This window comes from Nicotiana tomentosiformis, chromosome 4 (genome assembly GCF_000390325.3).
Source record: "Nicotiana tomentosiformis chromosome 4, ASM39032v3, whole genome shotgun sequence".
Lineage (NCBI taxonomy): Eukaryota > Viridiplantae > Streptophyta > Magnoliopsida > Solanales > Solanaceae > Nicotiana > Nicotiana tomentosiformis.
Genome location: NC_090815.1, coordinates 22,966,845 through 22,987,253, shown reverse-complemented (window position 1 = coordinate 22,987,253; position 20,409 = coordinate 22,966,845). Strand labels below are relative to the sequence as shown.

Genomic DNA, 20,409 nt, shown 5'->3' with positions numbered 1-20,409 from the left:
AAACGATCAAAGTTGGTCGGTTTTTTCCGACCAAAGTCGGTCGGTATTTTAATTATGTAATTAAAAAATGCACCATCTGGGAATCGAACTGGGGTCTGTACTGTGGCAGGATACTATTCTACCACTAGACCATTGGTGCATTTTGTTTTAAGACTGTCTTTTATTTCATTTATACTCTTTAATTATATTTTTGCACGAAAATAACTGACCGATGTCGGTCGGTTTTATTAAAAAATAAAATTACCGACTAAATTCGGTCGATTTTTTAAAATGACTGGCCGAATTAACCGAACGATTTCGGTTGGTTTTTTAAATATTAATTTTAATTTATTTTAATGAAAAATCGACCAAAGTTGGTCGGTTTCTTGAAAAATAAATTTCGCGGGACTCAAAAATAATTTTTCGCATTTTTGCGGCAAAGAAAACCGACCAAAGTTGGTCGGTTTCGTAAAATAAAATTAAAAAATGAAATATTTTGAAAAATCGACCGACTTCGGTCGGTTTTTTGGCTGGTTTTTTGACCGACCAAAATCAGTCGGTCGACCGCGGTCGGTTTTTGCTTAATTTCTAGTAGTGCCCTAACTTGCAAACCTTTAGTTGGAGCACTGCCCAGTAGTCCACCTTGTTGTGGAATAAGCTTCTCCATTAACATGTCAATCTTCTTCTCCAAGTCATCAATCTTTGAATCATTGGACGATATGTAATTTTGCAACTGAGCCTTCAGTTTTTTTACTATTTCGTCAGTGGATTTATATCTCGTCTCTGATCCTGTCAATGTGTATTTGGCTAGGAAACAGCTCTGATATCAATTGTAATGAACTTTTAGAATTGAAATGAAAATTAGAAGTAATCGAGAAATGTAATGGAATAACTGTATTTATTATTTCTTCAACTCAGTTACAATTGGAATTACAAATTGAATTGAAAATAATCTGCAACTCCATTGATGAATTCCTAACCTGAAAGAAAAGAATTATGGTGAGGTAAAGAAGAAGAGAGAAGAACGAGAAGAGAGAACATGAGAAGAGGAGAGAAATGAAAAGAAGATAGAATAGAATTATCGATCAAAAACTGAGTCTGTTGGTCCAAGTCCCATTCTGTTATAACAACCCATAACAACCTAATCTACTAACTGCCACTAATTATCTACACCGTTGGATTTAATGCATCTGAACCGTTTGATCTCTTATTATTTCTCCTCTATTGTTGCCACGTGTCCTGATGATTAATCTTTAATCTCTCATATATCCCTCTCTTCAGACAGTCGTCCCATACCTAACATCGTAGGGATGTCAAATGAGCGGGTTAGGCTGATTTTGGACGGGTCAGAATGAGCTGAATCAAAAATGGGCAAGTCAATGATCTGCCCAATAGTTATTTGGGCTGGGTCAAGATGAACTAAAATTTGGGCCATAGCCTAACCTGCCCAACTTACCAAGCTTTAATTAATATGTATCATTTTCTTATGAATTGTGTAATTATGAAATACGACTTTTTTCCTTTTGTTATGGTCATATATAACATATATAATAAAAAAGAATTATTCAAATGACATTTTAGCAAAGTTACCCATGCATCAATTTGGGCTAAAAATCAGCCCAACTTTAGATGGACTGAGATGGACTGGGTCAAGGTTGGCTAAGTTCAATAAATTGACGATCAATGACCGACCCAACCTTGGGTGGGTTAAATGGATTTGGACTCAAATTGCCATCCTTAAATACATCCTTGTTATACAGAAGAACATAAAAGTACCTTTCTCTGTTTTATCTTCAGAAGGATACATTTAATATAAAGGAACAAAATTTACACCACCATATTAAAGCACCTTTACAAATAGCATCTTAAGAAAGCGCCTTTTGGAAACAGTTGCATTAACCACAAACCAGGAAACTTATACATAAATTACAATAAAGAAAACATATACAGATGTGTTCCGAATGATGTTCAAGATCAAGAACCAGCAGGATCAACATTTAAACACAAACGGGAAATGCACAGCTGCTTATTAGCCTATAAAAACCACGCCAATCACAAACAAGTTGGAATCAGCTATATGAATTCTCATTGTACGCTCCATTTTATTAAGCCCGACCAAGTCCAATATTATGAAAATGCTTCTAGGCCTATGGCTTACCAAAATTGCAAACAACACTTCTTGCTTAGGACATGAATTTGTAACAAAACTGAACTCCACAAAGCTAAGGCCTCATTCAAACTGTATGATACTCTCATTTTCACGGTGACATATCCGCTAGTAATTTGGCCCCAAAAGATCCAGTAGGAAGGTCCGATAATTGCCAGAAGTCTCCGAATAAACAGCATCATTCAGACATTTCTTGTATTTCTTTCGGTACTCTGCTTTTATATACTGCATATCAATCTCAGCTCGTGTTATTATTATTCTAATAAGAGTTGCATCATTTGTTCCCAAGCCCTTCATAGCCTTGTGCAATTGCTGAATGCAGTAAACATAGTTTATGTTATATAAAGTAGTGCTTTGAGCATATATTCTACATTTGAACATGTATAAGATTAAGTCAATACTGGTTTTACTAGGTTAAACACAATATAACAATACAAATCCAAAAAATGAGTTCACAAAAATCAATATCATGATAGGCACTACTACCTTTGCTTTTGTGAATTTCATGAGGACTTTAGAGAATTAGACAATACCTTTGCAAAGTATCTTGCTGGATTCTTAGCACATCGCAAGATAGTCAAGAGTGCAAATCTAAAGAGCCCTGAGGTTTCACTTTTTACAGCCTGCAATATCAGGTATATATCCAATAGTTAACTAGTTATCATAAAGGTTAATTAAGCTGATAAGAGATTTACCTTTTTCAATTTGTTCTTATACTTGCTTTGATAAGCATAACTAACAGCAGCCAAATGTGCACTGCTGCTTTCACAAAAGATGCGTATAAAAGTCTTCTCATCAGTTCCCCATCTCTTTTCTCCAGCTTTATAAAGAGCTTTAGCATCACGTTCCGCCATAACACTGTCAACTTCTGGTCCTTCGTAGCGTATTGTACGTACATATGATAGAAGCAACTATAAATATAAAGAAAAGATACCAATATATCAATTTCTTCTTTTGAGAAATCTCAGCATTATGGATTGATGACTTAGTTTAAATTCTTGACAACAAAAGGAGGTAGATCCACAGCTACTACGTCTCATTCCCAAATTACCTGTTGCGCTCTATTTAGATTTAAGCCCACTGGTCCAATATTCAATAATCCGTCTCACAATACAAATTAGGAAATCCTAAAGTTGGAGATTCGCTAAATCATATACCTGCACCGACATATAAATCTGTAACCAGACTAAAAAGGCTACTGGCAACACCTAATCTAATGCAAGTGTACCAACAGTTACTACCATCATAGCGTCAAAGGCACAAAGAAAATTTATCAAGCCAATCTCCAGTGTTACCTCAAGCAAACATTTACATCTTCAAAAGATATCAGAGTAGGAATTCCCAACCTTAATATCAGCTAATAAGATCACACAGGCATCTTGAATATGTCAGAGCAATAAGAGGTGAAGGAAAGAACATAACTGGAGAAACCGACTCTTTCTATATTCTTCTCTAATGCATAATGGATGGTGTACACCACTAAGAAAATACAAGATGAAGGAAAATTCACACAGGGACAACTGAAATATCGAAAACGGATACTAAAAGAAAGGAAGTTCAGTAGTCCACAGATTGACCTCAGTTCCCATGTGACAGCACCAGTGACTTCAGGTGCCCCAAAACTAAAGGCCGCAGGGCTGGAGCTATATGGTCCGAAGGGCTTCAATTGAATACCTTTCTCGGAAAATTATACTGCGCAGATAGGGTAAAAAGAATTTTTTCTCTACGTATATAAACTGTTAGATCCCATTTACATAAGTAAATCTTATAGTGCTGTGAGAAAGGTGGCTCAAAAATGTTTTAGGTTGCAGGTTTGAAACTCCGAAGTGGGTTGCTCTAGTGGTGAGCACCCTCCACTTCCAACCAAGAGGTTGTGAGTTCGAGTCACCCCAAGAGCAAGGTGGGGAGTTCTTGGAGGGAGGGAGCCGAGGGTCTATCGGAAACAGCCTCTCTACCCTAGGGAAGGTGTAAGGTCTGCGTACACACTACCCTCCCCAGACCCCACTAGTGGGATTATACTGGGTTGTTGTTGTTGTTTGAAACTCCGGAGTGTCGTTGTTGCATTTTTATACCCCCTTATTAAAAATCCTGGATTCACCATTACTGAAGGGTGTAGGATATAATTATATGAGTCAGTTAAGCATCCCCTGATCTCTAGGATAATGCCCTCTCAAAAACTTTTATTGCTCATACATAATCATATACATGTTTTGGACTTCAGAAGCTTGTAATTGTAGAATAGCAAATTTACATTTCCTCATTAATTTTCTCTTTTATTCATCAACTCCAAAGTTGTTACCAGACAAAGTTGTCTAATTTTAGATGACCCAAAATCTCTCTCTTTCATGTATTCGTCATTGTTTAACAAGGAATAGAGAAGAACTTAGAGTGACAATTATCTTGTGCATCTTCAAATGCAAAGGAAAATCAGTATACCTTTTTGTGATCATCAGACGCCCGTGACTCGATATCTTGCTCAAGGTAGACACCGTACATGGTATAATAGATTTGTTTGAAATATTGTATCTGGGAAGGAGTCCGGGAGCATATTACTTCGGTAGCAGCTCTGAGATCACCACTCAAAGCCTGCCTGACAACAGTGGCATCCCTTCCTGGTGGATCGTGCATCCATAGCAAGAATGCTCTCTGAAATCATTAATCCAAATGATACAGTAAATCAAAATACAAGACAACTTGACAAAGAAATTTAGTGTAAAGAATTTTCACACTATCAGTAATATACTGTATTTAACATGTCGCAGGTATTCACCATATTTTTCAGGACACTATTATGGACGATTACATGTAGTTATCTTGTAAGTGACATGTTACTGTAAAATTTCTTTTATACTATCAGTGTATAGAAGTTAAACTTGATGTCAATACCTTGGTGTCACCACTAAGCTCTTTGGATAAGCGATTATTAAGCTCTTCGGAATACATAACTTTGTATTCCTGTTGAATGAGAGCACGTTGAGTTGCATCACGATGAGCAAGGATGTTAATGACTGATCCAGTATCACACCCAAATCCTGGTATAAAAAAAAGGAAATAGTTCCTTGAGGTACAAATGAATTAGCAGTACAGATCAGTTAATGAGAGAGAGAGAGAGTGTGTGTGTGTATACTACTACTAATCCACATATATTCTAATCAACTAAAACTCAGTAGGGAATAATTTGTACCTATTATCATGGTTAGTTTGTTAAAGCCGTATAAGCAATACTGTAATGGGATTCATCAAAGTCTAATAAGCAATATGCCGTATAATATATTTGTCTGAGCCGATATAGATAAGTTCATTCGAAGTCCATCCATGTGATACCAGAACCGCAGTATGATTTCCTCTCACCTGAACTCATAGAACTAGTCTGAAGCCACAGATGAAATTCTTATCACTACGTGACCAGGTCTCCAGCATGAAATAGACACTCCAAAAGAAAATTGTATAGAGCAGTGAAGTTGAGGGTAGTAGAAAAATTAACAAAGAAATGAAGCTCTACTGAAAGGTGAGTGGGTTAATTGTGTCACAGTGTCAAGATTCACAGGCTAATATATAGTTTATCCTCAAGGCTCAATGCAATGGAAGACCAATGGTTCCATCAACACAAAATTTCTCACAACACCCAATAGAAGGTTCTTTTTTCTTTTTTTACGATGAACTCAGCAAACTTTTTTGGGTGTTTAAATTGAAAAATAAGTAGTTCCCACCAAGACAAGAATGATAATTAAAATGGCATCAAGAGCTTGATGAAGCCAAGAATCATACTAGTTCAACTTCCACTGGTGATGGCAATTCCTTCTTGAAAAACAGTAGGATTTCCTTGGACGTATTATGGTTTTCACAGAGGGGGTGGATCGAACTTAGCTGTGAAAGACAACTCTCTCGTTGGAACTCGGCTAGATAGCATGGCGTAAAGTGTACTCTTTCTAGTTGGGGGTGGAATGTGCCTGAACTCCAATCGTTATTCCATCCCCAGAATCACTTCACTCTTTATTCTTGCAAATAATAATGAAAAGAAGAGGTCCTTTTTGGTGGTTCAAGACAGAAATGTGAGCGGGGATATTTAGCTATTTAGCTATATGAGTTGAGCTTAAAGAAAGACATGATCATTTTATACCGCCGACCCCAACTTGTTTAGGACTGAGGCATAGTTGTTGTGTTGTAGCCTTAGAAAGGGGAATTTGCCCAAAAATTGGATGCAGCTCAAGACATTGTTGGGAACCGGCAGCTGACTCAACTGCCCCCCGAACCGTGCAACCCTTTGTGGAGAAGGCAAAATACATTAGCTACCAAACGCCCACATCGGAATTCAGAAATACCTGGATTCGGAAGACCTGCTTCATGCTAATGCTTGTCTGTTTGGACTCTTTGACAGCCATTGATGACATTCATGATACTCTGTCTGACAAACCACTACAACTCTAAGCAGGACAAGCACAGTAATGCATGAGAAGTCTCTCACATTCAGATTGTAACAGGAATAGGGCATAACTTGAGCTGTACACAGATGGAGCACAAATGATGCATTCTGACTGCTAAATCATGTCTACCGCTTCAAAATGCCATTATGAAGCATCTTGAAATTTAACGAACAACAATTGCAAGTCCACATTGATCAACACAATGTGCTCAGCTCTTCTTTTAAGAATATAGTAGCCGATAGTTTAGTTAATTCTTTGATCAAACATCCTAAAATAATATATATGGCCTCATTGTCCGAGTGAGATCTGTCACCAGAGATAAAGGTATGCACAGTGTCTCCTACATATAACCAACTGCAACCAGCAGTTTTCTTGACCTCTTTTCCTCTCATCATTTTCATTACCCTTCCCATCTCATTCCATTTCCCCTCCGAGGCATAGATACCAGCCAACTGGGCATATCTAGACCCATTCTCTCCTTCGATTTGCAATAGCTTATCCTCTGCAGCTTTTGCAAGTTCAGCATTTCTGTTCATTTTGCAAGCATTTAGAAATGCACCCAGAATTACAGCATCTGGCTCTACAGGCAACTTTTCCATTAATCTTACAGCCTTCTCAAGTTGATTTGCCCTTCCATACAAGTCGATCATACTTGCATAGTGGTCAGTTTCAGGTGATATTTTGTAATCTCTGGTCATGGAAAAGAAATAATTTTCTCCCATTTTTACTAATCCACAATGCCGGCAAACTGATAGAAGGGCAAGGAAAGTGACTGCATCAGGTTGGAAACCTCGCTCTGTCATCTGACTAAAAAGCTGAATAGCTTCATTTTCATACCCATGGAGAGCATAACCAGCTATCATGCTATTGTAAAGTATAGAATCTCTATCAACAGCCAATTGAAAAACCCTCTGTGCATATGTTACATTACCACATTTTGAGTACATATCAACCAAAGAATTTGCCAACTTAGCATCCATTTCAGTCCCAGTTCTCAGTATACAGGCATGTATTTGCTTCCCATAATTAAAGGTCGCATGTACGGTGCATGCACCAAGCAGGTTTATAAAAATCAGTTCATCAGGAACAGTTTCCCCCTCTGTCATTAACTCTCTGAAAAGCTGAAAAGCATCTTCACATTGATGAGCTTTCACGTATCCAGATATTATAGTAGTCCATACAACATGATTCTTCTCAGGCAATGAGTCAAAAAGCCTTCTTGCTTCTAACATGTTACCCATTCCTGAATATCCTACGATCAATGGTGTGATGGCAAAAGGGTTCTCTTTCTGAGTAGTTGTACAAACAGAATATGCATAACTCAAGAGACCACACTTGCAATAAAGATTAATAATACTACTGCTAATAAATGGATGCAAAATCATTCCTTTCTTCAAAATCCAAGCATGAATCTCCTTCCCAAGTTTCAAATTCTTCAGGCCAGAACAAGCACTTATAACACTACAAAAACTGTGTTCATTCCATACAAACCCCTCCTCCATCATGCTCCTGAACAACTTGATGGCCTCCTCTTCATACCCATTTTGGGCAAAACCCGATATCATTGTGTTCCAAGACACTTCATCATTCAGTTCAAGCCTACACGAAAACATATCCCGGGCCATTTCCAACTCACCTTCTCTAAAACAAGCTGCCACCATCGCATTCTTGGAAACCGTGTCAATGGCTCCAACATCAGATTCATCAAAGATCCTCCAAGCATCTCTGAAACACCCGCATTTTGAATACATAACAATCAAAGAACTCAATGCATACCTACTTAAACTATTCCCACTCTTCAACATATACGAATGCAATTGGCTACCATATGACAAAAGATTCAACTTTGTTACCAAACCAAGCATGGTAGTCAAGGCATATTCAGATACTTTGTCCTCATATTGCATTTCAACAAATAATCGAACTGCTTGATCCTGAAATCCTTCACAATTTACATAACCAGACAGCATTGTATTATACGTGACACAATCCTTAAGGGGAGCAGCACTCAGAAACGTTCTCGCTTGAGCAAAGTTTTGATCTTTAACATAAGCGTTTATAATAGCATTCCAAGTGAAAACATTTCTTTCAGGCATTTCATCGAACACGTTTTGGACTTCTTGAATAAGAGAATGCTTTGAGTATATATAAATAAGGTGGTTTGCGTCAATGATTCTTGGGGTTAGACCGGATTTGATGATAAGGGCTTGAAACTTGGCGCAGTCTAACAGTGATTTCATTGTGACGTTTGGACTGTTGTTGGAGTAGGTTACTAAATTGATATAGTATGATTTTGGGTCATGTTTCAGACTCCTATTCTATTATTATGGAATATGAACATTGATCTCATAGATTATAAGTTCGTATTGCAATACGAGCGCGGATAGTATGACCCTAGCTTGTTTGGATGGTTTTTATACGTAGTTTCATAATTGCATTATACTGTTTTAATCAATATAATGATTGGACAAATTATATCGTTTTGTCATCATTTCATAAGTGATATACCAGTAATATTAAGTATAAACTTGCAATATTATAAAATATATAAAAAATAAGATACATGGTAGAATTATTACGTAAAAAGGTAGGATAAAAGATTAAAAAAATTTATTTAATAATAAGTAAGGGCAAGATAAGAGAAAAAAGTAAGGTAACAACACAATCATACCAAATCGATCATTTACATAACGACCGATTTAACAATACAATACAATAAAATTTAAGTAACAATCAAAACAAATATTGTATTTAAAATAATAATACGATACAATATAATAGATAACAGGCAAACATAGTGAGACATCATATGTAGTGTCAAGTTATTGCTATTAGCCCGTTTTGAGGTAAGATTTAAGTAGTATACTAATAGTAATTTGTTTTAGCTAATTAGTATAATTTTTTTTATATCATGTTATTTTAGCATACTAATATAAATATTTTTATGCGGTCAATAAACAGAACTTAAACTCTTTGAAATATACCATTAAATAGGGGCAGAGCCACCATTATAGTTATGGGTTCGGTAATCGACATATCTTAGTAACTTTAGTACAAAATGCTACGTCTTTTGTCGTTAACTAAGTACACGTGCGGCTCTTGACAACTCTTTTACGATCTTGCACAACTTGCTCACGTTCGCTATGCCAGGTCAGCCTTACCACACTCAAGATCGCTAAGAGAATGTTAGATGAGAAAGATAAGAGAAATTTGTCAAATGAAACTTTTTATTGAAGAGAGCTTGATTGTTTTGCTTAATGAGTTACAAATGAATAACTCTCTTGATATACTAGTCTCCTAGGAACTAGTGAGTAAATAATAATTATTACACAAGGCCCTTATTATTTACAAGTAAGTTTCTTTTCTAGAATTTTCAACACAACTAGAATCTTCTAAGGACATTCCTAACACTTCCATAGGGTTCTAATGTCTTCCATGAGAAATCTCCATATTTCTCTAGAACCTTCTCACATGTGCTAGTCTATTTCATATGTAAGCTTTTCATATGGTATAAATATATTTCAAGTGGCACCTACATGGTATGATGATGTGGCGGGCCATGACACTCTCCCCCACCCAATTTTGTGCCGCCCTCGGCACAAAGCATCGACACGTACAATCGCACCTCACCTTGGCATCGCCAAAGATCTTTGTCCATTAGCCATGATGCCCTGTAGAGCGGTTCGTCTTCCTATGTCACAAGGTACTGGTCACCTTTCTTCTTGCCCCATTTATACTTTGGATGGCTAGTAATGATGGCCTCGATCCTTCGCTCATCGGATGCCTCTCCTTGCTCTTGGCCTGAATCTCCCCGTGGCTCAACCAAGTCTAGCAGCTTCACAAGCATTGGGTCCATGCTTCCACTCCCTATTTGGTTACCCTCCGTGGTCCCAGCCTTACTAGCAAACTTGACCCCTCTGCTTGGTGCATTGTCTAAGTTAGATAGCGTGCCATCACTTTGTAACTCGCCATCCTCTTCAAATATATCCGCCCAACTTTTCTTGCTACCACTATGCTCCATTTGCATGGTGCTAAGATAGGCTTAGGAATCCCCTATTTTTGGCTTAGATTCTAAGCGCATCCCCCCAATGCAAGCGGTCCCTCCTGTGGAACTCTTGTGTGCCTGAGCAAAGTTCCCGAACATTGCTGCAAGCTTCCCAACTCTGGGCATTCACTTGCCCGATGTGATCCTTTACAGAAATAGCACCCTCATTTAGGCACGTACTCGCAACCGTTTTTCGGCCCCTTGTCGTTTCTCTTGGACCCTTGTCCATTATGGAATGGTCCCTTGCCATTGCCCTTGTATACCTCAGCTATGCCTTTTCCGTTGTCCTTATCATGATCTCCCCACCCCCGTCGACGTTGCCTTCTTTGGACTTGGCAGGAACTATTTTGAAGTCAATGAGCGACTTGGCTATCGCTATGGCCTCGTCCACGTTGGCTACTTGATGTCTTATTAAATCCTATTTTGCCCAATTTTTCAACCCATCCATGAAGTAGAAAAGGGAATCATCTTCAGACAATGTATTTGTAGCATCAAGATAGTGAACTCGGGCACATACTCCCGAATTGTGGCCATCTGTCGGAGCTCCCTTAGCTTCCGCCTAACCTCATACACCACATTCACCGGGTAGAATTGCTTCTTCAACTCCTTCTTGAATTTCTCCCACGTCTCATTCTTGCATAGCCCTTTCTCCATGTCGATACACTTCTGAGGCCACCACAACACGGCAATGTCTGAGAGGTACAACACATCGGTGTTGATCTTGGCCCCATCGTCCCTCATTTTTCCGTGCTTGAAGTAATTCTCCAAGTGCCAAAGGAAATTCTCCACTTCTTGTGCGTTACGAACACCTTTGAATATTGGTGGCTTGGGAGCCTCGATCTTAGTCTCCCTTGTCACAACGATATTGCTGGCTACCTTAGTCACGCCAGCATCAACCTGCTCCTCGAGTGCCTCTATCTTAGCCTTCATGGCATCGATAGTGCTCAGTGCCTCAAGAGTCTGCACTCCAAGGTAGTGATGGTTTGTCTTAGCTCCATCTCGACATGCGTGGGTCCCTCCAAGTCATTTTATATACTCTCAAACTCTCCGAGAGTGTGTCCCTCAAGAACACTAAGGGTGCCTTCCACGTTCCCCCAAGCGTTGGCCAAAGATCTCCACAACATCCATCCCCGCGTTCACCTTCATCACCCATTCTTTACCGATCTAGATGTCCTCCGGCAGAACCTCCACTTCATCCTCGCTCGCCTCAGTAGCAGATGGTTCTTGGGATGTAAGCCCTTCATTTGACACAACCTTGGGCGGCACCTCCTGGCTCTTGTTGGTGGCATTCCTCTTTTTGTTACGACCCTTCTTACCAGTAGTATCTTGGATGACGTTGGCTTGGGTGTTGGCAGCATTAATTTCTCCGTCGTTCGCCATTCCCTTAGTTGCAACCTTTGCTCTAATACCACGTTGTCACGTCCTTAGTCGTTAACTAAGTACACGTACAACACTTGATAACTCACGCATGATCTTGCATAACTTGCTCACGTTCTTGCTATGCCAAGTCAGCCTTACTACACTCAAGATCGTTAAAGGAATGGTAGATGAGAAAGACAAGAGAAATTTGTCAAATAAAGCTTTTTATTGTAGAGAACTTGATTGTTTTGTTTGACGAGTTACAAATGAGTAACTTCCTTTATATACTAGTCTCCTAGGGACTAGTGAGTAAATAATAATTATTACATAAGGCCCTTATTATTTACAAGTAAGTCTCTTCTCTAGAATTTTCAACATAGCTAGAATCTTCTAAGGACTTTCCTAGCAATTCCATAGGGTTCTAAGGTCTTACATGAGAAATCTTCATATTTCTCTAGAACCCTCTAGCATGTGCTAGTCTATTTCATATGTAAGCTTTCCATATAGTATAAATATATTCCAAGTGGCACCTACGTGGTATGATGATGTGGCAAGCCATGACAAAAATCTCTATTTGTGTTATAAAATTCATTTAATATGTATAAATGAGTTACACAATTTGCTCACGTTCTTGCTATGCCAAGTCAGCCTTACTACACTCAAAATCGTTAAAGGAATGGTAGATGAGAAAGACAAGAGAAATTTGTCAAATAAAGCTTTTTATTGTAGAGAACTTGATTGTTTTGTTTGACGAGTTACAAATGAGTAACTTCCTTTATATACTAGTCTCCTAGGGACTAGTGAGTAAATAATAATCATTACACAAGGCCCTTATTATTTATAAGTAAGTCTCTTCTCTAGAATTTTCAACATAGCTAGAATCTTCTAAGGACTTTCCTAGCAATTCCATAGGGTTCTAAGGTCTTACATGAGAAATCTTCATATTTCTCTAGAACCTTCTAGCATGTGCTAGTCTATTTCATATGTAAGCTTTCCATATAGTATAAATATATTCCAAGTGGCACCTACGTGGTATGATGATGTGGCAAGCCATGACAAAAATCTCTATTTGTGTTATAAAATTCATTTAATATGTATAAATGAGTTACACAATTTGCTCACGTTCTTGCTATGCCAAGTCAGCCTTACTACACTCAAGATCGTTAAAGGAATGGTAGATGAGAAAGACAAGAGAAATTTGTCAAATAAAGCTTTTTATTATAGAGAACTTGATTGTTTTGTTTGACGAGTTACAAATGAGTAACTTCCTTTATATACTAGTCTCCTAGGGACTAGTGAGTAAATAATAATTATTACACAAGGCCCTTATTATTTACAAGTAAGTCTCTTCTCTAGAATTTTTAACATAGCTAGAATCTTCTAAGGACTTTTCTAGCAATTCCATAGGGTTCTAAGGTCTTACATGAGAAATCTTCATATTTCTCTAGAACCTTCTAGCATGTGCTAGTCTATTTCATATGTAAGTTTTCTATATAGTATAAATATATTCCAAGTGGCACCTACGTGGTATGATGATGTGGCAAGCCATGACAAAAATCTCTATTTGTGTTATAAAATTTATTTAATATGTATAAATGAGTTACACAATTTGCTCACGTTCTTGCTATGCCAAGTCAGCCTTACTACACTCAAGATCGTTAAAGGAATGGTAGATGAGAAAGACAAGAGAAATTTGTCAAATAAAGCTTTTTATTGTAGAGAACTTGATTGTTTTGTTTGACGAGTTACAAATGAGTAACTTCCTTTATATACTAATATCCTAGGGACTAGTGAGTAAATAATAATTATTACACAAGGCCCTTATTATTTACAAGTAAGTCTCTTCTCTAGAATTTTCAACATAGTTAGAATCTTCTAAGGACTTTCCTAGCAATTCCATAGGGTTCTAAGGTCTTACATGAGAAATTTTCATATTTCTCTAGAACCTTCTAGCATGTGCTAGTCTATTTCATATGTAAGCTTTCCATATAGTATAAATATATTCCAAGTGGCACCTAAGTGGTATGATGATGTGGCAAGCCATGACAAAAATCTCTATTTGTGTTATAAAATCCATTTAATATGTATAAATAAGTTAGTCAGAATACACTAAGCAAATCAGAATACACTAAGCAAAATGAATTGTAGTCCAGAATAGAGGCAGAACTATATATGATTTAGAATTTATGGCCCGAAGAATTCATAGTTAGTTTTAGTTACTGAATTTATAATTTAATATTTATACACATTTAACGAAATTTCATATTCCGATCTAAACAAAAGCTACTGAATTTATCTGAATCCGTAAATTATACTCAAGTTCCATCTATGATTCGGAACTCATGAATTAAAAATTCTGAATCCAAGCAAAAGCTCTAGTCCAATTATACTCTAACTATGCGATTAAACTTCTGGCTTGGGATAAAATAAATGCCCCGTACGTAACAGCTGTAGGGTAAATCCATATCATCATAAGTACAACAAAAATCATATAAATTCTTTCATTATATCAGTGCAACCAAAATTTAAAAAAAAAACGGTTCTATACAGATTATGATGGATATCGTAGTTACCTCACTACAAGAAAATGCTTATTTTGTGGAGGTTATTTTACTAGTTTGTGACGGTTTTTGACCCCCACAAAATGAATTGTGTAGGTTTAAAAAAACGGCACAGTTACGATTGCCACGAGCAATATTGTGGTGATTTTTTAAAACCTCCACGTCGACCCCCACAAAATAAATTTTTAATTTGTGACGGTTTTGAAAGATAATTAGTGGCAATTTATAACCTCCTCGAGATGATCTCAATGTTTAAAAAAAAAATTGTGGGAGCTTATAGCCCCCAAAATATGATCTCAAATTTTAAAAAAATTAATTAGTGGCAGTTTATACTGCCACAATAGGTATGCTTGACGAAATTTTATTTTCTATTGTAAAATTTTATCGGTAGCATTAGATAAACAGTTTTATTGAATAACCTATAACATAAATCAAATTCCATTACAAATAGCCATGGTAACAAGCATCAGAAATTAAATTCTTATAGGCTTGTAATTTGCTGAGTTTCTTTAACTAGCAACTGTTGTTTCCCTTACATTTTATGTATTCATAAAACGTGCCCGATCAACACTCTCATATACATTCAAGCAGCACCTTATTTTGTGTCGTCTTTTTGCTTATAAATTGCATTAAAATCTGGATATGTGGTGTGCATAATATAAACATATACTTAATCAATCAAAACACTCAAAACTAAATGATCACAAAATAATAAGGTGAAAAAACAATAAACTAATTACCCTTGAACGCTTTGTAAAGTTGCATGGCGTCATCACGAGGCGACGTTAAAACCGGAGGTATAATCAAGGTAGCCATATGTATCTGTTAACTCTGTGCTAACAATCACCCGTACGTTAAAAGAACCAAATCAGAATGGTTTCGCCTATTCAAAATTAAGAAGAGATGCCGCCTACTACTAAAATCTCGGTTTCTCTCTTTTTTTCTCTCCCTTTTAGATATTTTTGATAGTAAATCAAAAAAAGAGAGAAATTAAAGGTAGAAAAGAGAGAAACCTTGATCAGTAGAATATTGGAGACATGCAATGTAACGTAAGTGATCATTCAGAATAGAGTTTGGAAACTTTGCATGAATTAATTGTGCATGATTATGAATGGTACAACGAAAAATGCGTCTGAGAAGTGGACGCTTTTGACGGTCGCTCACCCATCAAATGTTTTTTGGCCTCTCTTCAATAATAAAAAATTATGTATTTTACCGCCAAAGGATGTGGTGCAGTGAATAAGACTGTTCTTTCTTTAACCAGAAATCTCGGGTTCGATCCTTGGGTATGGAAAAATCCTGGGTAGGAAGCGCGTCCCCTCGAATGGGGTCCTACGCGGCGCGAATTCGGATATAGTCGGGCTCCAATGCGGGTACCGGACATCGGATGGAAACCAAAAAAAAATGATGTATTTTCTGGTGTAGTAAATATTTCCTTTCCTTAATCAGAAATTTTAACTTCCAGCTTTGAGTATGAAATTGTTTTTGCATGAATCATTTTGACTTAAATTCAAATTAATCCAACCACAATGTATTGAATGGAGAAAAAAAAACAAGATGATGTGCCTTACACCTAAAAAAGAAAATGTGCGATAAGAAATGTCCAGTCCCATGTCTACCCTTAACATTAATATCTATCCTTCGGATAGTGATTCATTTCGGTTTGTATATCTTTAAAATTTTGTGTGTTCGGTTAAGCTTGTTATGAAAATATCTACTAAAAAATAGGACTGGCAAATTTTGTAGTTAAACAAAAAATTTTATCGCTAATTTTATTTAGCGACGGATAGCAACATATTATCAAAAATATTGTTAGCTATAAGCGATTTAGCGATGAAGTTCATAGCTAATCTTAATTTTTTATATTATATATTATTAATAAATTTATAAACATATTTTCGGGTTTCTGTCATTTTATATCTAAGGTTAACAAAATGACGCTCTTGTATAGGTTGGATCAATCTTATTATTTTATTAGAGAAAGAAAGAAAAGTTTTGGCATGGAGGCTTAGGTTAGCAGTACTAAATTTAATCGAACCCATAATATAAGAAAGTATTGGAGTGCATGCATAAACTTCTTGGCTAATTATCTAAAAATTAGATATTTGCTTTTTAAATTTCAGGAATAATTATTGAACTTTTTTTATATAACAATAAAATCACAAATAATTATTTTTATCACATTAAAATAATACATAAGTGTTATAACATAAAAGCAATTTAGTAAAATATGAACAAGAAATGGAGATAGAGAGAAGGAAGAGATTTTCTTCTTCAATTGTGTGTATTTTCTTATCTATTACAAGGCCTTTATATAGACATGAAAAGTGAAGAAAAATATGTCATTGAATATGTCATTAAGCATAGAAATATGTCATTGAATATGTCATTAAGCATTTGAGAAGATCATGGAGGAAGAGTAGGCATCCACCATAATTTGATTTTTCTTATAACACTTCCCCTTGGATGTCCATAGATAATGTGCCTCGTTAAAACCTTATTAGGAAAAAACCCTATGGGAAAAAAACTCTAGTGAAGGAAAAAGAGTACACATGTTTAAAAATACGTCTTTTGGTTGCCTCGTTAAAAACCTTGCAAGAAAAACCCAGTGGGACAAAACCTTGTAAGGGAAAAAGAGTACAACGCGTATTAACTCCCCTTGATGAGAGCATCAATTCACATCCTTGAGCCTTCGCATTCCAATCTTGTACACTAGTTTCTTGAAGGTTGACGTCGGTAGAGATTTGGTGAACAGATCAGCCATATTATCACTTGAACAGATCTGTTGCACATTGATATTACCATTCTTTTGAAGATCATGTGTGAAAAATAACTTTGGTAAAATTTGCTTTGTCATATCCCCTTTATGAATCCTCCCTTCAATTGGGTTATGCATGTTGCATTGTCTTCATACAAAATTGTGGGTAGTTTGTCACACTTCAAACCATATTTGTCTCGAATAAGGTGTATTATAGACCTCAACCATACATATTCTCGACTTGCTTCATGAATAGCAATTATCTCAACATGATTAGATGAAGTAGCCACGATTGATTGATTAGTCGATCGCCAAGATATGACAGTGCCTCCATATATAAACACATAGCATGTTTGAGATCGAGCCTTGTGTGGGTCATATAAATACCCAGCATCAACATAACCAACAAGATCGGGACTGCAATCATTGCCATAAAATAATTTCATATCGGTAGTCCCTTTTAGATACCGCAATATGTGTTTGATTCCATTTCAATATCTCCTTGTAGGAACAGAGCTATATCTTGTTAAGACATTAAATGAAAAAGTTATGTCAGACCTTGTAATGTTAGAAAGATACATTAGTGCACCAATTTCACTAAGATATGATACTTCGGGATCACGAAGCTCTTTATTATTTTCATGAGGTCGGAATGGATGTGCTTTATCCATATAGAATCGCTTTAAAATTATTTTAGTGTATGCTGATTGATGGATAAAAATTCTATTTTTCATATACTCAATTTGTAGACCAACACAAAATTTGTCTTTCCAAGATCTTTCATTTCAAATTTTTTTTTTAAATAGTCTACTTCTTTAGGAAGCTCTATATCATGACCCAATTTCACCTGTAGGTCGTGATGGCGCCCAACATTATAACTAGGCAAGCCAACTAATAAATTTAGCATACTTTGATAAAGTTTAAAACTAAGAAAAAAAAATATATAACCCAAACTCTACCAATGTGTGTGCCAAGACCTGGTGTCACAAGTGAATGAGCATCTAGTAGATTATACAAAACTCCAAATATTGTCTGAAATAAAATAGACAGAATGTAAATATAAGAAGAGACACTAGTAGCTGCAGAACAGCTCAGAAAGGCAGCTCACTACTATGCCTCGAGATGACGTGGGTATGTGATGATAGGTCCTCCACTAGTACCTGTCTCAGGTCCTGCACAAAAAGTGCAGCAAGTGTAGTATGAGTACGTAAACAACGTGTACCCAGTAAGTATCAAGCCTAATCTCGAAGTGGTAGAGACGAGATGGCCGACTTTGACACTCACTATGGGTCAATAATAACTGAAATAAAACTAGGATATTTAAATCAGCATAAATTACAGAATTTATAATAATCTATTTAATCAGCGGAAATAATCAAATTCCTTCAAATGTAACAATTCTAAATATATTAATTAAATTCCTTCAATTCAAATAATTTCTAATTTATCAATTAAATCTCATTTACAGGAGTAACGATTAATTCCTTAACAAGCAAGAATAATAATTCATTAAATTTCAAAGATTTTCTAATTTATTAAATTCTTATGTGCCTCTGAAAGGAGAGTATGTTTATTATAAGATAAATTTGGGAGGAGAACAATTTCTTTTAATAATTAATTGATTTAAACAAAAATTAAGCATATGAGATTTTCATCCTTTAATATCTTTATCTAATAATTCACAATATATTCATATATATCAATTAATATTAATTAATTAAAGAATACAATTTTACACAAGTAAGGCATGCTTTGAGTCCTAAACTACCCGGATTTTAGCATTAATAGTAGCTACGCACGGACTCTCGTCACCTCATGTGTACGTAGCCCCCACAATTTAGCAACAATTGTTTAATCTTAATCACCTATGAGGTGATTTCCCCCTCACAAGATTAGACAAGAGACTTACCTTGTTTTGCTCCAATTTAATCTACTATAAGGCCTTTTCCATGATTATCCAACTCCGTCTGGCTCGAATCTAGCCAAAATAATTCGATACAATCACTAAATATTATAGGAATCAATTCTATAAGAAAATACTACATTTTAAAGAAAAAAAATCCCGAAATTAATTAAAAATTCTCCCGCGGGGCTCACATCTCGGAATCCGGCGAAAGTTATGAAATCCGACAACCCATTAAATTACGATTCCAACGATACCAGTTTCACTCAAATTCGACTCTGAATCGATACCGAAATCTCAAAAATTTGTTTCTATGAGATTTCTAAAACTTTCCCAAATTTAAATCTCCAAACACTAATTTATGGTGAAAACAATGATATACTTGTATATGTAGACCAAATACGAGTTAGAATCACTTATCCCAATGTTTTTCCCTTGAAAATCTGTCAAAAGTCGTCTCTTCTTAAGCTCAAGTTCGTCAAAAATGGCAAATGGGACGAATGCCCTCTTTTTATAAAACTGCCTAGCAGCCTTCGGAACTGGTCCTCGAACTGGGCCTCGATCGCGGCTTCGATCACAGGCTCGATCCTGGACCTCGTTCATGGCTTGCCTTCGATCAGGACATCGAGGCTGGGCCTTCGATCAGGTCATCGAGCATGTGCCTTCGATCAGGACATCGAGCATGTGCCTTCGATCAGGGCATCGAGCATGGGTCTCGATCCCAGCCCTCGAGCCTTACCTTCGATCATGTCCTCGAGCTGGACCTTCGATCATGTCCTTGAGCTGGACCTTCGATCCTAGCTTCGATCTCAAGCTCGAGCCTGAGCCTCGTCAACCCTGGGCTCGACAACTCAGAATATCCAACAGAAGAGGAAACACCGCAGCAGCTTTTAAGTCCAATTTTTGATCCGTTAACCATCCGAAACTCACCCGAGGCCCTCGGGACCTCAACCAAATATACCAACAAGTCCTAAAACATCATACGAACTTAGTCAAACCTCTAAATCACATCAAACAACGCTAAAACCATGAATCATACCCAATTCAAGCTTAATGAAACTAAGAGTTTTCAACTTCTACATTCGATGTCGGAACCTATCAAATCAACTCTGATTGACCTCAAATTTTACACACAAGTCATAAATGACATAATAGAGCTATAAAAATTTTCGGAACTGGATTCCGACTGCGGTATCAAAAAGTCAACTCATCG

General features: G+C 36.6%; 1 protein-coding gene across 1 annotated transcript; it reads right to left on the bottom strand.

Annotated features, from left to right (window-relative positions):
- Positions 1–1,874: 1,874 nt before the first annotated feature.
- Positions 1,875–15,609, bottom strand: LOC104101315 (annexin D5-like). The gene is made up of 6 exons (XM_033657428.2): positions 15,276–15,609; positions 5,033–5,178; positions 4,583–4,792; positions 2,842–3,057; positions 2,680–2,769; positions 1,875–2,458 (listed from the first exon to the last, which is right to left on the bottom strand). Exons 1-6 carry the CDS (start codon positions 15,349–15,351, stop codon positions 2,255–2,257), a joined length of 942 nt encoding a protein of 313 aa, XP_033513319.1. The 5' UTR covers positions 15,352–15,609; the 3' UTR covers positions 1,875–2,254.
- Positions 15,610–20,409: the final 4,800 nt, after the last annotated feature.